The sequence below is a fragment of the Lineus longissimus genome, chromosome 2, assembly GCF_910592395.1.
Source record: "Lineus longissimus chromosome 2, tnLinLong1.2, whole genome shotgun sequence".
NCBI lineage: Eukaryota > Metazoa > Nemertea > Pilidiophora > Heteronemertea > Lineidae > Lineus > Lineus longissimus.
Window position 1 is genome coordinate 586887 of NC_088309.1, and position 18142 is coordinate 605028.

Here is an 18142-nt window from a genome sequence, read left to right on the forward strand (position 1 = left end):
TCACTTTCCAATCGAAAAATTATTTTGGTGATTTTTTTTGTGGGTCTTGGGTGATTTTGGAAATCCACGGAAACGCAATGCCCCATGAAAATTAGGCAGTTCACAATATGAATAACCTGATGGATTTGCCTTTAGCACACAATAATAAATACGATGCAGATAAGATGAATTCACTGAGTTATTGTTCATTTCTAAATTAGGCAGCACTGTTGGTATCTTCCATTACCATCTCGACATGTTCATGCTTGGTTTCCAACAGATATGATCCGAATGAGGTATTTGAGAAAAAGAGCAAATTTGTTTTACGTGATGCATTAACACTGGCATAGAGTTTTTGATGATTTGATACTCCAGTGAGAAGTATAAAGCACCTCAAATTGGGTTTTAACTCTGTTTCTTCTGTTTGAATTGGAATCTTGACGCAAGGGCCCAACGCGCCGCGTAGCGGCAAAAAAGCGAAGCTGGCGAAACATTTATAACGGGTCACCGTCACTTATTATTGGACTTATAGCGCATTTACGGGGTTGCAACTATTTTGCTTTATAGTGTCACCAGGAAAGAAAAGCATGCGACCTAACGCCGATCTATTTGTATAAAGTGATAATTGGAAGGTATATAGTAGGAAATATCAATAAAATAATCATTCCATGTCGTCTTTTGAGGGCATTTTTGATTGTAAAAAATATATGTGTACGTCACCGTAGTCTCTGCAATGATAATTTTATCAGAGCAGTCTCGCGCAAGTAGAAGTTCTTCACCTACTAGTTCTTCACTTATTAGTCTCAACGTCTGGCGCAAAGCCAGACGTTTTCCATTACGATTTCACTACGATGTTTGACAATAAGGAGCAGTGCGCGAGATATGCTAATGAGCAGACTTCCCTCGCTTGAGTTTCTGAAGAATGTTCCATATCGCGCTAAGCTCATCACTGCTGGTTATGACAGGCGTGCAGCGGTAGGTATCTGCTCCCCAACTTCCACCCTAATACGGTACAATAAGTTACCATTTGATGAGAATGGGACAATGCCCTCACTGTGTATGGAGTCATGGGGATAAGAAGACATTATTCATTAGTGTTGGTACAAGTGATTTTGCCCAAAAAGCATGCGCATTCAAAAAACAAAATATGCAAGGTATCACGTACATGACCATGACGACGTGCAGAAAGTGCACTGGCCAGTGCATACCCTATGGCTATGTATAGTAAACATGGTAAACATGAACAACATCATTATTCATCGGCAGTTCATTTTACTCCGAGCTTTTCCTGAAACTAATTGCCATGATGATTAGGCCTACCATGTACCATGACCAATAACGGCACTAGATCATGTAGATGTCAACAAGTTCACATGAACCGTATAATCCCGCATAATCCCGCATGGCGCATGTGGGGCATGCGTCTAAACCAAAGCCCCAAAATCACTTGTTTTGGTCTATTTCACTTGTGTTTCCCCCGTCTCCCAGTCCATAATACATTTACAGTTTACAATCCCCGATCATGGCCCAACAAAAGGTCATCGGTTGACTAAAGCCAAGGAACACAACTGTTCAATGGATTTATAGTTGAATACGATCAAACTACGTCTTTTCAATCGTGGATTGTAAATTTAACCCCATGGGCCTAGGGAAGGCCCTATAACAATACTTTCGACACAGTTATTATCTCCGCTGCCTTCACCATGTTACACACAGTGCTCACTGCTGATTCTAAAATGCGCCACCTAGTCAATTGCACTATCGTCATCACCTCATCATACTTCATTGACATTACAGGCACACATTGACATAGACCACTGTTGCAATCAACGACACAGTCGCTATCCAAGTAGCATTATAGAGGTAATTATCATTATCATACCTCATTAGCATGTGAACCAATCGCGTCGCGTCCTTTGCGATCACGGCAAAGCCTCATGGAATAATGTCTTTCAACGTTGAATAATTTTTCATATTCCATGCCTACAACTTCAATTTCTTCATAATCCATGGCTAGAAGTTCAATACTAATATAATATCCAAGATAAAGTTACAAGAAGTAGTCAATAGGGGTCTCTCACCTCTCACTGTATGTCCACACTATTCACGCTTGTACGAGGAATACATTCAATGCTGAATCTAACAACACCCAGTGCCCTTACTCTGTATATTAGTCACTGGAAGATGGCCCATTTCACTCCTTGCTTCTACTTCACCTATAGTCTCATTGCAAACGCCTCAGTTCTATGATATCACATTCACTTTCAGCTGTCATGCAACGCAACAACTGTGCTATCTGCCATCGCACATCAACGAAGAAGTGCAGCCGCCCACATTCCACCTCACGTCTGTCCGACCAGCTGCAATCCTCGAGGACGCCCCACTGTACCACGATTTCACTACGATGTTTGACAAGAAGGAGCAGTGCGCGAGATAGGCTAATGAGCAGACTTCCCTCGCTTGAGTTTCAGAAGAATGTTCCATATCGCGCTAAGCTGACCACTGCTGACCATGACAGGCGTGCATTGGACTGGTACAGGTTGGAACTGAACATTGAATATGCTGGTGGTGACGCTTTCTGATGAGAAGTTGGTCGTGACTGATGCAGTATCCTTGGACTTGTCCACAGCATCGTTCAATCATTGCTCTCTGAGCTGCCTTGATTCTGCCTTGATTCTGTACCCAAATACTTAGACCAAATGCCTGTTGACTGTGCTTTAAGAGAGACTGGCGCCATACCTAGAGATATGACTGACCCGTATTGGCAAATTTGTATGACTGTATCTTGCCTACCTAGCTGCTGCCTATAGTCTCCCTTTAACTGCGGAACACTTCAAAGTCGATAAAATGCCATGTTCCACCTTTTAATGTGTTCAGACTGCCATTTTCAAAATAATCAAGTCAGGACACTGCCTTCTAGTCTCATAATAAATTTGCTTTCCTCAATATATAATAACATTTCTTCTTCTTCAATGCTTTCATCATTCCAAACTTCTCCTCCTCTGACTTTTACAGGGGTACAGTCCTGGCAATCAAAACCCAAATACTGAGACCAAATGCCTGTTGACTGTGCTTTAAGAGAGACTGGCGCCATGCCTAGTCTCTCTTAAAGCACAGTCAACAGACACCAACCCCCTCAGACTCAGAAACCACAAACGCCCAACCCTTCCTGCTACCCTAATACTTCTGGATGAATGGTTTCACTTGAATGATTGGTATAGTCTTCTAGTCTCTCAACCTGTGCTCTGAATAAGATTCAATACAAAGGCCACATCTACAAGAGCATGCAGCTGTCGTCTCCTTCATAGTTAACAACTTCCTCTTCGATATCCAGTATTCCAGTCTGACGTGTGATGGCACGAACTGCACACCAAAATACTGGTTCAAATGAATGTCGATATCGCGAATGATGATCTTTAAAGCTGAAAACAAAAGAATAAGGTCTTGAACATCTTGTAATGAAGTGGTGAAGTTGGTCGAATGCAATCTTCACAATAAATAAACTGCACCCAACAAGACATACACTTGCATACTCTTAGATACGATTGGTAGTCTTGATAATTTTCTAGTTTTGTACCGAAACCCATTTTAGTTGTACATGTACGTATTAAAGTAAAGATCAGTTGTCCTGAAAACCATTTTACTTGGTGAGTTTTCAAGTATTCCTATGTCTATCTCCAAAACTGATTACCATGAAGAGAGAGGTAAGCTAGTTGGAAATCCATGCGTGTGAAATAAATCTCCCTATTTTCAGTTTCTCAGGGATGTTACACCCAATGGTAGATATCATAATGAGCCTCTCCCCTATGGATTGGAACATGCTTGCAACCTCTGAAGTGTCTCACTAGCAGAGCCAGATACACAGCATTCTACCAGGATTTTCCGCTTACCCTATTCAAGGTTACAGGGGACGAGGTTTGGAGTAAACTATTGTAAAAGTGCATTGTACATGTTGACCTGAACACATAACATGGCGATTTGGCATGTGATTTCATGATAAGCAGATCGAAGCCAAGTGTGGTGAATTTCTCAGACATGCTGTACATCTTTGATGCCATGAGTGGTCTTTGCAGTTTTTGGTTGTGAGATTAAATTGATGCCAAAATCTTTGTAATAGGAGTTTGTACATAAAGGTTGACCCCAAGTTGTGTACATTTTACCCTTGCACACATACATTATTGAATAAGGTGTATTCCATACAACTTAATGTAAGTTATTTTTCGTAGCTAGTCAATGACTAATGTATGCTAGCTGATGATAAATAAATGTCTATTCTAAGTAAAGATAGCCTTTGCTTCCGACTCTACTCTTGCCATGAAGAAGTCGTGCTGTGGAGAAGCCCTTTGTCTGGCTGTAACAAGCAGGTCCAGTGTTGTCCAACCATATGGGGAGACACACAAGCAGACCGAAGTGGATCTGTGAGCTGGACAATGTCGCCAATAGGGCGAGAGAATCAGTCACAACCAGCAGTCCTGTGTTGCCAACATGGTGAGAGAGACATTCACAACCAGATTAGAATTTGACCTGGTCACCCAACTCCGTTCCAGACACAGCGAGAGCTGTGCTGGCAAGACAAGGAGCGGCCAGGTCTGATTCGGTTTGGTTGTATCTGTTTTATCTCTTTTACTGTGTCAACAACCAATTCAATCTGGTTGGTGTTTCACTGTGTTGAAGTGGTGGGGCAGCCAGGCTCATTGCTGGTGCTGTCTGCTCAGTCCCAGTATGTTGGCCCCATTTGGCAGGCTGTATGTCTATAGCTTGTCATCTGCAGTCGTACAGTGCAGGTGTACTGGCTTCCTGGCTGGCGGAGACTCCAGAGTCTATCTACAGACACAACTGATCATTCCAGTTTATACCTGACAAGAAGCTTCATGGACACAGAAAGAAAATAACCTGAGCATTTTATCCATTTCATGGTCAAGTAAATGTTTTATTATAAATTCCAAGGAGCAGACTACTGTCCACCCAAGGCTTTGAATACGTACAAGCACTCAGTTTTTCCTGAAATGACAAATATGGTTGAAACTGAGATATGTTACCCTATACAATCTTCAAGGTCAGAAGGGAACAGCCTATGGATAAGCAGCTTAATGCATTTCTTAGTTGAGGCAACCAAGAGTGGCCCAACTGGCTGCTTATCATCAGTGCAGAATTGAAATAAACCCTTAATGATTCCTCACAACCTCACAGAGAGGTAAACCAACCCAAAGACTGATCACTGAGGCACTCCTCTCATCACTCAGATACTCCCATCCACTCAAGTGTCCATCTTTCAGGGCACAAATAGAACCTTTGCAATACTTTTCCCTGCCTGGTAGTCTCTGTAGACCAAGGCGCTCTCCTGCCTCTGTTCGTGGATATCACCAGCCAGATATAACTCTCAATGTCATCAACAGTTCTAAGACTTGTTTGGTGGATGGTGTCTTGGTCTTTCTAGTGATAACGGCTTCAAGGTATTGATCACCATGTACCCCGAGAAAATGATATAGAGCATCCTAAACCAGGTGAGCTGACTCCAATGGGCTTGCATTGCTTTCTGAAGTAAACAAAGAAGAATCTGGTTACTCAAGTGAGTTTCCATGAAAATGGTTGGATATGGTGTCCCTCGGCCTTAAGATTGCCGAGAAGATGTACACCTGTTCTTCTGTGTTCAGCTGGTTTACAGCTTGCACATAGTTCTTAGGAAGCCAAAATGGAAAACCTATCAACCTACCTGCCCTCTTATGACATTTTCCCAGTCCGATATGAACACAAATTTGAAGCCTGACGTCAGGAGGCTGATTGGCAGATCTAAAACAGATATATACTTCCGCAGGATATTCGTGGTCTTCAGACAGTAGAATTCCACCCCTGGAATGGAAGCAAAGTGTTAACTCTGACTCGGAGGTTCATGTGGGTCAGTACTGGAATACTGAAGGTACAACAGAAAGAGGCCTCATAAAAGCATAACTTCAGTTAAAATCACAGTCTGTAAAAAGCAGATGAATAACAAGCTCACCTCCTGAATGGATACCATAAATGTGAGAGAAATTTGAGGGATACATACCTTGAGGCAAATTGTCCTGGAACAAACATCGCCTGCAATAAAACAAAGTTGGAGGTAAGTGGTATGACCTGGGTTATTTACCCTCCCACTGAGACTTTTAGACCTCCTCCACTTCTCATCATTATTATCTTTATTATTATTATTATTATGTTTCTTCAAAACAGACTTTGGTGACTTGGTATCATTCATACATACATAGTGAAAAAAGTATATCTTACCAAAAAGCTCTATGTGTAGCCTTATGATTCATGTGTCCACTGACCCCACTTTCATCAAATGTGATTATCTGCAATAAAAAGGGGAAAATCACACCTACATTTTTCATCTTTAAGTTGGCATGACCCCACAGCCATGAGAATGCATTCAATGAAGAGGTACAGGTAACTGCAAGGCGATCAACACGGAGACATTTCCAGCTGAACATCATACTAATGGGTCATCCATAACCCACACTTATCAAGACATTGTCCTTTTTGATGTAGCACTTTGAGCCAGATCAGTCGGGACAAAGTGCTATATAAATTCCATTATTTATTAGGGTAGATCTGGGACCAACTTGCTGCACTGCTATCCAGAATGACAATTCAAGAAGCTGAAAGAAACTTACTGTATTGATATCTAACTTTGTCACATAATCATAAGCATAGAAACATATTCTCTCAGGATCCCAGTTCACTTTTGGATCATCTGGTAATGCTCTGTAAAAATGAGGAGAAGATTAAAAAGTTAATGTACGGGTTACTCATGCAAGCGCTTTTCCACAGAGCAATTGGCCACAATCTTCCTGGGATGTTGAAGGAGAAACAAATAACCTCATCGTCTCATCACTTTTCAAATTTCAAACCATATGATCTTTGATAAGGACAAACTCACCACCTCAATAACACCTCACAGACAACTTATTGACAAAACAACTTACTTATCATCCACAATAAAGACATGCTCCTCTGGAATACCTAAAACTTCGCAGCTTCTAATGAGCTCCACTCTCCTTGTCTCCCCTTGGCCATAGAAGTCACCTGCAACAGAAAGGATATCTTCTTTTCGGTGCTGAACCTGAACCTGCTGAATTCATGAATTGTCATCTCATCCGTCATCAGGTTCATCAGGGCAAGGCAATAGTGCCAACATCAGCTACGGACGATAAAGTCTCATGTTCGTGTCACTATCTTTTCTGATCTTACCTGTCGACAAACACAGCAAGAAAACTTTGTGTCCAGCAGATGTCAGGTGAAGAATGGTTGGGCTGAAGAACATGCATTCATCATCAGGATGAGCAGTCACTAATAACACCTTCCTTTTCCAGCCTACTCTTGAAAAGCGACTCACATGGACAGGGTTCTTGCTTATGAACAAGTACAGTGCAATGCAGAAAAGGCCATAAAGACCAAAAAGAAGTTCTAACATCATCTCCTCTGAAAGTGTCCCTTGGGAAACCCCATGTGCAACTTGGCCTATTTCGATTGAATCTCATCACCGGCCCCATCTGATTCAAATTGATTTATTACACTAAAAATAGTGTAATAAATTACACTGGCCCCCATCTGATGACGTCATTAGGAGGATTTCCATCATATAAAAAGCCAAAGAACTAGTCTAGTCGCAATCGGCGGAGGCTAAATTCACAAATTAAAAAGTTTATCGAGCAACTCAGCAGATTATGAAAGTTAAGCTGAAAACTTCTGATGGCTATTTATTTTTTTCACATATATAATTTTGAGCAAATGCAGTTTAGCGACATCAAGAGCCCAAATATGGTATTTGACGCATGCGCAATTTCATGTAAACAAAGTTTCCCTGGCGACTGGACTCTTTTCATTGCATTTTCACATGCTTCACAATGTCAAGTATGTTTCTCATGTAAAAGCAACCGATTTTGATTATAAATACCAATCAACTCTTTTATTCTATGATATACTTGCTGGTTTACTAGTGTATGACCGTAGGCATTTTTTTTGGTTCAGGTTTCTAACGTAAATAACATCGAAAAAAACTTTACCCAAAAAAAACTGTGCAGTCTGTCCAGGCCTAGTGTCTGTACTGTAGTGTTACTGTACGTTAGTGTGATGATAAATAGGATCACTAACAGCCGATGGCGATGACAAGATATACTTAGGCCCCTTCATGTAATGGCATTGATTAGCTAATTTAAGTTTTATGACTTATATTTTGTAGCTAATGGTGAAATGGATAACACCGGCACGAACGGGATGGCTGATGAAGCTGACATTGACAAGCCAAATGAAGACACTGAGCAAAATGATGTGGCTGAATCCGCCAGTGAAGCGCAGGCAGATGGAGAATTAGGTCAACAAGAAGTCGAAGGTGAAGTTGAAGAGGCAGCTGTTGAAGAGACCAAATCAGCAGAAGATGCACCAGCCTCAGAACAGGGAGGAGAACAGATGGCTGCAGGGGAGGATGTTGCGGCTGAATTCCAAGATGCAGACACTGACGCTATTGAACCAACATCCCAATCACAAAGTCCAAAGGTTTCTGCACCTCCAAGTCCAAAGGGTTCTGCACCTCCAAGTCCAAAGGGTTCCGCACCTCCAAGTCCAAAGGGTTCTGCACCTCCAAGTCCAAAGGGTTCTGCACCTCCAAGTCCAAAGGGTTCCGCACCTCCAAGTCCAAAGGGTTCTGCACCTCCAAGTCCAAAGGGTTCCGCACCTCCAAGTCCAAAGGGTTCCGCAACCCCTGCCGGAAGTGGCAAAGGATCTCCTCTGCAGAGAACACCAAGTCCACAGCAAGCTGAAGATAGTGAGGGTTCTCCTAAAGGAACACCAGCACCTGGAAGTGGCATGGTATCACCTGTTGTGGCTTTAACATCCCAGGTGCTGGCTGAGGCCACGCGAGAAGCAGCTGAGGAAATGGTTGAGCCTGCTGAGGGCAGTCCAGTTCCAACAGAACATTCAGTGGAAGACAAGGCTGATCAGACGGTTGAGGAACTGGAAACTGAGGAAGCTACTGAACAGGGTACTCAAACAGTCCAAGAAGCACCACCATCTCAGAAAGGAACACCACCTCCCCAGGACATGACTGAGGAAGTCTCTCAGACACCAAAGAGGACTCCAACACCACAAGGTTCCCAGGAAGCCAGGACTACAACACCTCAACAAACTGGTTCAAATCACGGGTCACCTTCTTCTAGACAGGGGTCACATAGATCTACAAGGAAGACACCAACCCCGGGGACACCTCCGGGTGGGCACACTCCACAGAGGACACTAACACCCCAAGCAAGCAAACCATCAACACCTCAAAAAGAAAGGACCCCAACCCCTGGCCAAGCAAATACACCAAGTGATGTCCCTCCAAATACTGCTGCAGAAGAAAGAAGGGTTCCCACAGCTCCTCCTGCTCCAGAACTAGCTCAAGAAGAGGCCACTCCAGAAAAGCCATCAAATCCGTTGGTAAGGATGTGTTGAACTGTTTTCTAAGGCATCACAAGCAAGTGAAATGTACTTTAGGCAAACAACCCTGTTGACCATTGTTAAGATTGTGTATGAATCATGGATTAAATTGTGGTGGCCAGAGGGGCGTGTTAGAAAAACTTACAAATGAACTGTCTGGCAAGTAGGTTGAGACAGGCTTTACGTTGAATTATATCTATTATGGTAGTCGAGTGTCTGCTTGAGTTTATTGTGGTGGGGTGTGCTCCACAGCAGATGACCGGAGGCACAACTATTTACACCCATGTCATTGATTATTGTTCTTTAAAATGTGCCTTTATGATGAGTTTATGTATATCTCCAGAGTCTGGTTTGGTCCTTTGGAATGAACCGCCACATTCCCGTTTTGAATATGACCGACGGCAACAGAAAGATGATCATGTACGCCAATGCACACACGGGAATCCTCTATGATATCGAGAAAAATACACAGAAGTTACTTCAAGGCCATGTAAGTCATGTTGAGTAGTATTGGTTGTATGAACACTGACCATTTCTATCCAGCCTCGCCTTGCAACCAGACAAAGATACAACACACTCAGATTCAGAGACAAGTCTTGCCAGATCCATTGTGACCTTTCTCATCCATGAAAGCCTGTTTGATACATTCGGGTAACCAGTTAGTCATGTTTTGGGGCAATCTTCTTTTCTGACTCGGTGATGGCAGTTGGTTCATTCTTGATTCACTTCAGATTTATTTGGTTTTCACTTTTCCAGTCGAATGCTATCACGTGTACCTGCGTGAGCCAGGATAAGAGATGGGTTGTGACGGCTGATAAAGGACAAGACAACACTGCGATTATTTGGGACTCTAATACAGGGTAAGTTTGATCTATTGGCCACATTCTCCGACCTTGGTTTGATCAACTTGTTTGTAAAGAGACAAATCAGGTTCTAATCTATCCTTTTACATGGACATAATACAGCCATATCCCTGTGATTGTAAAGCAAAGGTGTGTTTCTCTCTCTAATTCAGGTTTCCCGTTCGAACAATCTTTGAACCTCACAAGGAAGGAACTGCTGCCATTGCTATAACACCAAATGCCAAGTACCTTGCTACACTGAGTGCTGGAGCGACACAAGTGCTTGCCATCTGGGACTGGACGACTGGTGATGATAATCCTGTGTGTACTGCACAACTCAAACCCTCATACGGAGTGCAGAACTATATCTTATTCAATCCCGAAGATACCACACAATTGGTCACAAACAGCGATTCTCAAGTTATCTTCTACTCCTGGGTGAGTGTTCTTTCAATCTCGATGAAAAGACAATATTTTGTGCTGCATTGTACATTTTGCGCCGTCTTGAGCCATGTCATTTGAACAGATGATTTATGTCCTTACCAATCAACAATCAACATAAGCAGGAGGAGGAATGTTAATAAACGTCAATGATCCCTCCGTCTAATACCTCTCAGCATTATCTGATATGGTTGTGAGACAGGTGTTTTAGTATTTCTGTTTTTCTTTCCAGAAAAATGAAAAGATGCAGTACTTTGCACCACCTCTGTCTGACCGTGATTTCAACAAACCTGTTGGAAAGTACAGTCAAACCATTTACCAGCGAAACAGCAGCCGTGCATTGACTGCCACCTCCATTGGTAACCTTGTGGTTTGGGACAGTAACAAACCATTGACCAAGGTCGCTGCTTCTGAATCAACTCCAGACAAGAAAGCACTGAAGCTGGTGAAGATGCAGGATCGTGGCTTGAATGTGCTCACAACAACTGATAACTTCATTGTGATGGGTGATGCTAATGGACATGTTAAATTCTTTGACCAGACGTTGAAGCTGGCCAACTGGTAAGATATCTCATGTGTAGACATCAATGTGTGTACATGCTGTGCATTCACAATTGCCTCTTAGAAATTACGCTCTCCATAGTTTACAGCATCATTTATAGTGGTCATTCCATAACGACGAGGTCAGAGGCATGGTTTGTCGAGAGAGTTATACAAGTTTGTCCATATATGTTGTTGGAATTGATTCAAAACAAGCCAAGGTCGCCTCTCTTACGGCAAACAACATGGTGCTCCTCGGTCAAAGTTGTGTATATCACTTTATCTGTACAAGTCGTTTCTCCTTCAACTATGTGTTTTGCATTTCAGGTATCAAGATTTTAACATTGGTCCAATCAACTCCCTCTCCTTTGCCTTCGTGCCTGAGTTTGATCTCATGTTAGTATGATTTGTATAGATTGATAATGAACTTACCAGGCGTCAGCCTGTTGGGAGAACTGATCACAGAACTGTTACTCTGGAGCAATTAGTAATCAACTTCGCTTGGATTCTGTAAACCGGAGGTCTTGGTCAACAAATAGTTTAAGTTTGAGCACAATGCTGCCAGGGCGACTGAAAACCTTATGAGCATTTCATTTGAATGATCTGCCGTTCGGATATTTTCAACCTTGAATGTGACCTTAACCACCTTACTATGAGAAGTTCCATGACCTTATTTGATGAATACTGCTTTCTTCAGCATCATTCTAGCAATGCCGACCATCATTCATTGCATCATGACGCTGTCAGACCAACATTTCGATCTACCAGAGCGTGCATCATCACACGTCTGATTGGAATATCTGTCTTCCGTCATGAAGTAGTCAACAGCAGTTTTTTTCTTTCCAGTGATGGGGAGAATGGGGAGTATCCTCCAGATGCCACCATCTCTGCTAGGAAGTTTGTGATCCGAGATTACGCTGTGGGGACGATGTCAGCCGTATATGGTTACATCACATCAGATGGAACCAAAGTAGATGTAAGTTAATTCATCTTATTCTAATTAGTCATAGTTTGTAGCGCATATTATTACAAAATTTTGAAATCATTAGTTTTTATTAGCTTATCGAACTTGGCGGTTATCCATAACTAGTGACTAGTGCCTCAGGAGGGGGCTGCACTCTCTGACATTCTAGTTTTGACATCCAAACAACATTTTTATTTCAGATTGTCCATCGTGATCATGATGCAGCAGTCTTTGCCTTAGCTTCGCATCCTTTTGAGTGAGTATGACTCATAGCTTGTAATAATGTTCTTGTGTCACTTCAGCCAGCTACAGCTAGCATGGGAGTGGGCATTTTATAAACAGCAAACTTAGCTGTAATAGGGACACCCTTGCTACTGAAAGCTGCTGTCCTGGATAGGTGTCCTGATTATCAGAGGTCAAATTGTAAGGAAATGACCAATTCAGATCAGAAGCACAATGTAGTGACCATAAAGTGTAGGGTGTCCTGGTAACATAGGTGTCCGGTAAGAGAGGTCTGCTGTATTTCTATTGACATTACAAACACTTATATCATTGACTGTTTCAGACCAAAACTAGCTATGGGAAGTTATTCTGGATTGTTGAAGATCTGGGACTATGAACGAAAGTTATCAGTTGCTTCAAGATACTTCGAGAGAGGCAACATGATACGATCTTGTGCATTTGATCCCAGAGGAGAATACTTGGGTTTGTATCACTTTTTGGTTCACATCAATTTCCTCTTCTAATCCATGAGCAATCAATTACTGACTATATATATTGTTGCCCACATTAGCAGCACCGTGCGACATCAGGCAGCTCAATCATTACGACCTGTCATGTGTACAGCAGTGCGTGTTTCCAGTAAGTGTTTCTTTTGAACATTTCAGCTGTTGGGTTCATAAACGGCAGTGTGAGGATCTTAGATGCCATCACTCTGGAAGATGAAGTCAGTGAACCATTCCGATACGCTCGTGATGCCATAACGCATTGTGTCTTCAGCCATGATTCACAATATCTGGCCACTGCGGTGAGTTCTTATCCTCCTGTTTGAATCGTGGCCATTAGAGAGATGACACACCATCTGAACTCCTAATCCAAACGATTTTATACCAGGTTTTAATGGTGACTCACTTTCTGCTTCATTGTAGTCGTGCAGTTAACAAACTTGTGATTTAGCCTCATGATTAAGATACAATACAGTCAGACTTTGACGTCTCCCTTTCTTCATCAATACTGGGCTGTTTTGACCCAAAAGTACGAGAGTATGAAAGGATCATGTTGTGATAATGATCATACTCGGATACCCAGGTGGACACGTGGTCCATGGACCATTTGATTTCTCGTATTATTTCAGGATGCAGAATTCACAGTGTCAGTGTTCAAGGCATCGACTGATGATGAACCGTGGGTTTACCTCGGCCGTCATCGGGCTCATTACAAACTCATCAAGGACGTCATCTTCACCATCCAGCTGGATTCAAATCTTCCAAGACTCATGTCTTTAGGTGAAGATCGCATGTTGGTAGGTACTTCACTTGAGGTTTACCCATAACTTATCCAAATATATTGTCTGTATGTCAAAACAATTTTACATGACACCCAGTAATCAAATTTGCCTATTTACTCAATAGCAATGACTCGCGCACCAGTTTTGGGGTTTTGGGTCATTTGTCCTCGATTTGATGGTGACTGAGGCACAGGAGATAAATGCCCCTTGTATTGAGGCCTGCCTAAAAGATCCCTTTATCCTAATGATCACACTTAGATACAATGTCATGATGTTTTCTTGATCAGGTTGAGTATGACCTTGTGAGCAGCAGCAAGGATGACCTTAGAGTCAGCAGCACAGATCGCATTGAACAGAGTGCTGTGCCGTTATCAATCACCATGTATCCAGCAATCACCAAGGAGCAGTTCATCCTCACAACGAACGACCAATTCAAATTCAAACTCTACAACTCTACCACAAAGATGTGCCGAAAAACATTACTTGGTCCGACATATGGAACACCTCTAGAAAAGTAAGTTGACTCTACGTGCTGAAAGGAAAATATGATATACTGGTAAATAACAGTGAGTGTCAAATCATTTTGGCTGATGATTGTCCCTGTACCCAGGATGGGCATGATTTCAACAGTGATGTGTTCATGTCTTGTTTCCATTGCAGAATGATTGTCATTCCTGGGAGCGATACTGACCGGCGATATCTGGCCTACATTACCTCGGATAAAGTTGGTCTCAGCATCATGCCACTGACGGGCAATCCACACAACGCAATGACTCTTATTGCCCACCCAGGAAAGGTACGCTGACCATATTCCCCTATCTCATGTTGCTTTGATTTATACATGTAGTTATCATGGATGAAAAACAACCATTAAAGGAAGATAACAAAGTTAGGTTTTCCATTGTAGGTGTTAGGTCAAATCTGTAAGATCACCACAGCACCTTTTGTCCTGTTCGTGCCATTTGCAATTCTTGACATTTTGAAAAGAGTTGAGTAGAGAGAGTAGACGTTGTGACGGTGGCATCTCCAACCATTTGCTTTTCCAGATCAGTAACTTGGCATGTAGTTACGATGGCACATACATCTTCACAGCAGGCGGGGCAGATGCTACTGCACATATGTGGAGCACAAACTACTCGTGAGTTTCAGTATTTTAATTCGTATCTTAGTTGTGGTGTCAGCTGATTTAGGTGACGAGCAGTGTTGTAATATTGCCAAGCATCAAGAGTGGATAAATGGTGCCATCAAGTCATTTCAGGGCCGTATCTAACTAAGAGTTTGGTCATGGGTGCAATAGATTCTCTCGAGGCGTCTTTTTCCTCCAAAATCTGCTAAAAAACATGTTTCTCAATAACGCTTAGGACCGTGCATGTTTGTTTCTATTTCAGTGCACTTGAAGCTCAAGGGGTCCTCGGGGGTGAAGATTTGATCCCGTTCTACGGACTCCTGGATGGGGGACGAGACGGTGAGCTGTTTGCTGAACTGGAAGACTACTTCTACTATGCACAGATCAGAAGGTGAGTGAGAAAGATCCATCTCAATTGGCTAACTTTGATTTTGTCCTTGCAAAGCTGTCATTGAAACTTGTTTAATAGTCACTTATCTAAAAACGTTTCTTAAATCTCTTTGGCTTTCTTGCAGCCAAGATGTAAATACTATGGACACCCGGCAGGTATCTACCCACATTCCTCTCTCCGAGGTGCCGTTCGTCATGAGAGCTATGGGATTCTACCCGTCTGAACAAGAGGTAAGTTATGATGGCATTCGGGTTGAGCTTGGATATCACTGGAGTGAGGATTATCTGCCGAGTTTAGGAGTGGTCTTAAATGTGGGGCTGCATTTGCACAGAAAGGTGGTTGGCCGCTCGGAGAGGTGAAAAACACTCACATATGTTGTTGCTGATTCCAGGGTGACTTTGTTCACTAGGGTGTGACGATGAGATATTCTAATTGCCTTGTAGACAGTATTCTTAACAGAGATGAAAGTTGATAAATCTCAGTACTCTTGTGTATATACTTGACCTTAAACTTACTTTTTAGATCATGGACATGTTGAATGAAGTCAAATACAGCAAATACGTGGAGACCGGCAAATACATTGACAGAATCGATCTTGGAGATTTCATCAAATGTAAGTGGCCAAGGTGGATCAATGGCATAGTGGTTAGAGTGTGAAACTTATAACCAGGAGGTCATAGTTACGACTATAGGACAAATTAGCACTCTTTGTGTCCCTGAGGCACTTATTAAACCTTGCATGCTTCTCTCCACCCATGAGGTACCTAGCTGGCAGAGGTGGTCTACTTGGAAGTACGTCCTTGAGCAATGATATGGGCAGCTGGACATCAAAAAGCACCTTCATAAACATATAACACGGCCGTTATGCAGCGTTTCTTGCCAGACCATTGATAGACACAAAAAAAGACTCATTTGATTCATCTTTCTACTCTAGTGTATGTGAACCACCGGCCAGCATTTGGTCTCTCGCCAGATCGGCTGAAGTGGGCGTTTGAAGTGCTTGGACTTCCTGGCGACCAGGCTGAATCAATAGAGAGAGGAGAGATGTTGGATCTGCTTCAGAGTAAAGGTACGCCACTTGATTCATCTCAGAGTTCATCAATATTAGCAGAATTAACAAAATGAGATTCTGAAATTGACTGGTTATGAATGGGCCATAAGGTTGGGCTAAAATTTACAAAAAAAGGAACACCCATTGTATCTTGCGGAGATGATGATAAGATTGAAATCCATTTTTCAGGAGAACACATGACTGAGTATGAACTTGCTGAATACCTGACCACATTGTTAGGGTGCAACCCAGAAGGTGGCAGCAGCGAGCAACTGGAGTTTGATCCTACGACAGCGGGTGATCTCATTGCTGATAATCTACCTTTCGAGATCAGTGCGGAGATGTTTGCTAATGAAGTACTTGGATTCTCCATGTACTCGGATGTCCTCAACCTGGAGAATGAACGCACCCTCACTGGTCAGACTGTTTGAAACCTTATTGGTGTGAAATGAATTAAGTGTCAATTATACTGAACTGAAATAGGTGACAGTATTTTCAGAAAAAAACATTATTTACCTTGACAATTACTATTTTTGTCAGGTTAATTATTTCTATATAATATTTGTTATTTGACACATTGCCTTGATCAGAGGGGCACCTGGCACTCACCTTTCGCGGTAGTTCACAGAGAGTTGACATTTCACAGTCAATTTTTCTGGTGTTGGGGTAGGGGGCCTCTGGCCAGTAGATCCACACCTGCTCAGTGGTGTTTGAGGCAAGTCACATCGGTTAAGGAGACAAGGAGTTTGAATATTGTAGGCCAACCAAACAAGGTGCTCCTCATCGAAGGCTCACTTGGGGTTTGTTTGCTGGTTGATTCATGATTTCACTGTTTTGTTTTTTCCAGATTTTTATGTATTGAACTGAGGGACAAGATTCAAATGACCTATTGATTTGTATGATCATTTTGTATATTTGTTTGTTGATTGTAAATAAGATGAAAATGCACATTGTAGCTTTCTGTTAAAGCATTCTTATCCCAGCAATGTGATCAAAAGCCACCACCACAGAATCTGTGCAGGACTGTCATCGTGAGGATGTGATGTGAAGATGTGTTTCCACCACCACAAGGTTTGTGTTGTACTCACCAGATCTATAATTGATGAACAGAAAGTAGTTGGTTCATTTTTACAGCCAAAGAAAGTGTCCTTTGTTAGGAATAATGTAGATGGCCGGGAGCAGGCCACCTTAACTTGTCTAGTGACTGTGATATGTATTCAGTAATATATTGTAATAAAAGTGATGCAGATTAAAGGAGCTCAAGTTTATTCGTATAGTATAATTAGTAGCGCATCTTCTTGGGGAAGACAAGGCTAACTTCATAGCTGCCTTCATCAGTAATGCATGGGAGGATGTCTCTAGTGATGTGTCTTCTTGGAGGAGACTGTCTCCATTAGCCACCTTTGTTAGTTAAGAGGTGGATGTCTCTAGTAATGTGTCTTCTTGGAGGAGACTGTCTCCATTAGCCACCTTTGTTAGTTAAGAGGAGGATGTCTCTAGTAATGTGTCTTCTTGGAGGAGACTGTCTCCATTAGCCACCTTTGTTAGTTAAGAGGAGGGTGTCTCTAGTAATGTGTCTTCTTGGAGGAGACTGTCTCCATTAGCCACCTTTGTTAGTTAAGAGGTGGATGTCTCTAGTAATGTGTCTTCTTGGAGGAGACTGTCTCCATTAGCCACCTTTGTTAGTTAAGAGGTGGATGTCTCTAGTAATGTGTCTTCTTGGAGGAGACTGTCTCCATTAGCCACCTTTGTTAGTGAGAGGTGGATGTCTCTAGTAATGTGTCTTCTTGGAGGAGACTGTCTCCATTAGGCACCTTTGTTAGTGAGAGGTGGATGTCTCTAGTA

At 42.3% G+C, this 18142-nt stretch overlaps 2 protein-coding genes and 1 long non-coding RNA gene across 3 annotated transcripts; 2 read left to right on the forward strand and 1 right to left on the reverse strand.

The window, feature by feature from the left end:
- Nucleotides 1-906: 906 nt before the first annotated feature.
- On the forward strand, nucleotides 907-4262 carry LOC135483460 (uncharacterized). The gene is made up of 2 exons (XR_010446323.1): nucleotides 907-1842; nucleotides 2248-4262. It is a non-coding gene; the product is annotated as an uncharacterized LOC135483460 (long non-coding RNA).
- A 630-nt stretch (nucleotides 4263-4892) lies between these two features.
- LOC135483461 (N-acetylglucosaminyl-phosphatidylinositol de-N-acetylase-like) lies at nucleotides 4893-7511 on the reverse strand. Its single transcript, XM_064764411.1, has 7 exons — nucleotides 7210-7511; nucleotides 6945-7044; nucleotides 6633-6723; nucleotides 6244-6311; nucleotides 6026-6057; nucleotides 5693-5829; nucleotides 4893-5515 (listed from the first exon to the last, which is right to left on the reverse strand). Exons 1-7 carry the CDS (start codon nucleotides 7433-7435, stop codon nucleotides 5378-5380), a joined length of 792 nt encoding a protein of 263 aa, XP_064620481.1. The 5' UTR covers nucleotides 7436-7511; the 3' UTR covers nucleotides 4893-5377.
- A 273-nt stretch (nucleotides 7512-7784) lies between these two features.
- On the forward strand, nucleotides 7785-17546 carry LOC135500141 (cilia- and flagella-associated protein 251-like). The gene is made up of 20 exons (XM_064791391.1): nucleotides 7785-7872; nucleotides 8201-9435; nucleotides 9779-9925; nucleotides 10192-10295; nucleotides 10451-10715; nucleotides 10951-11279; nucleotides 11586-11654; nucleotides 12105-12234; nucleotides 12423-12478; nucleotides 12788-12927; nucleotides 13110-13249; nucleotides 13577-13744; nucleotides 14017-14243; nucleotides 14390-14525; nucleotides 14776-14867; nucleotides 15118-15246; nucleotides 15371-15476; nucleotides 15769-15859; nucleotides 16181-16315; nucleotides 16487-17546. Exons 1-20 carry the CDS (start codon nucleotides 7866-7868, stop codon nucleotides 16726-16728), a joined length of 3948 nt encoding a protein of 1315 aa, XP_064647461.1. The 5' UTR covers nucleotides 7785-7865; the 3' UTR covers nucleotides 16729-17546.
- Nucleotides 17547-18142: the final 596 nt, after the last annotated feature.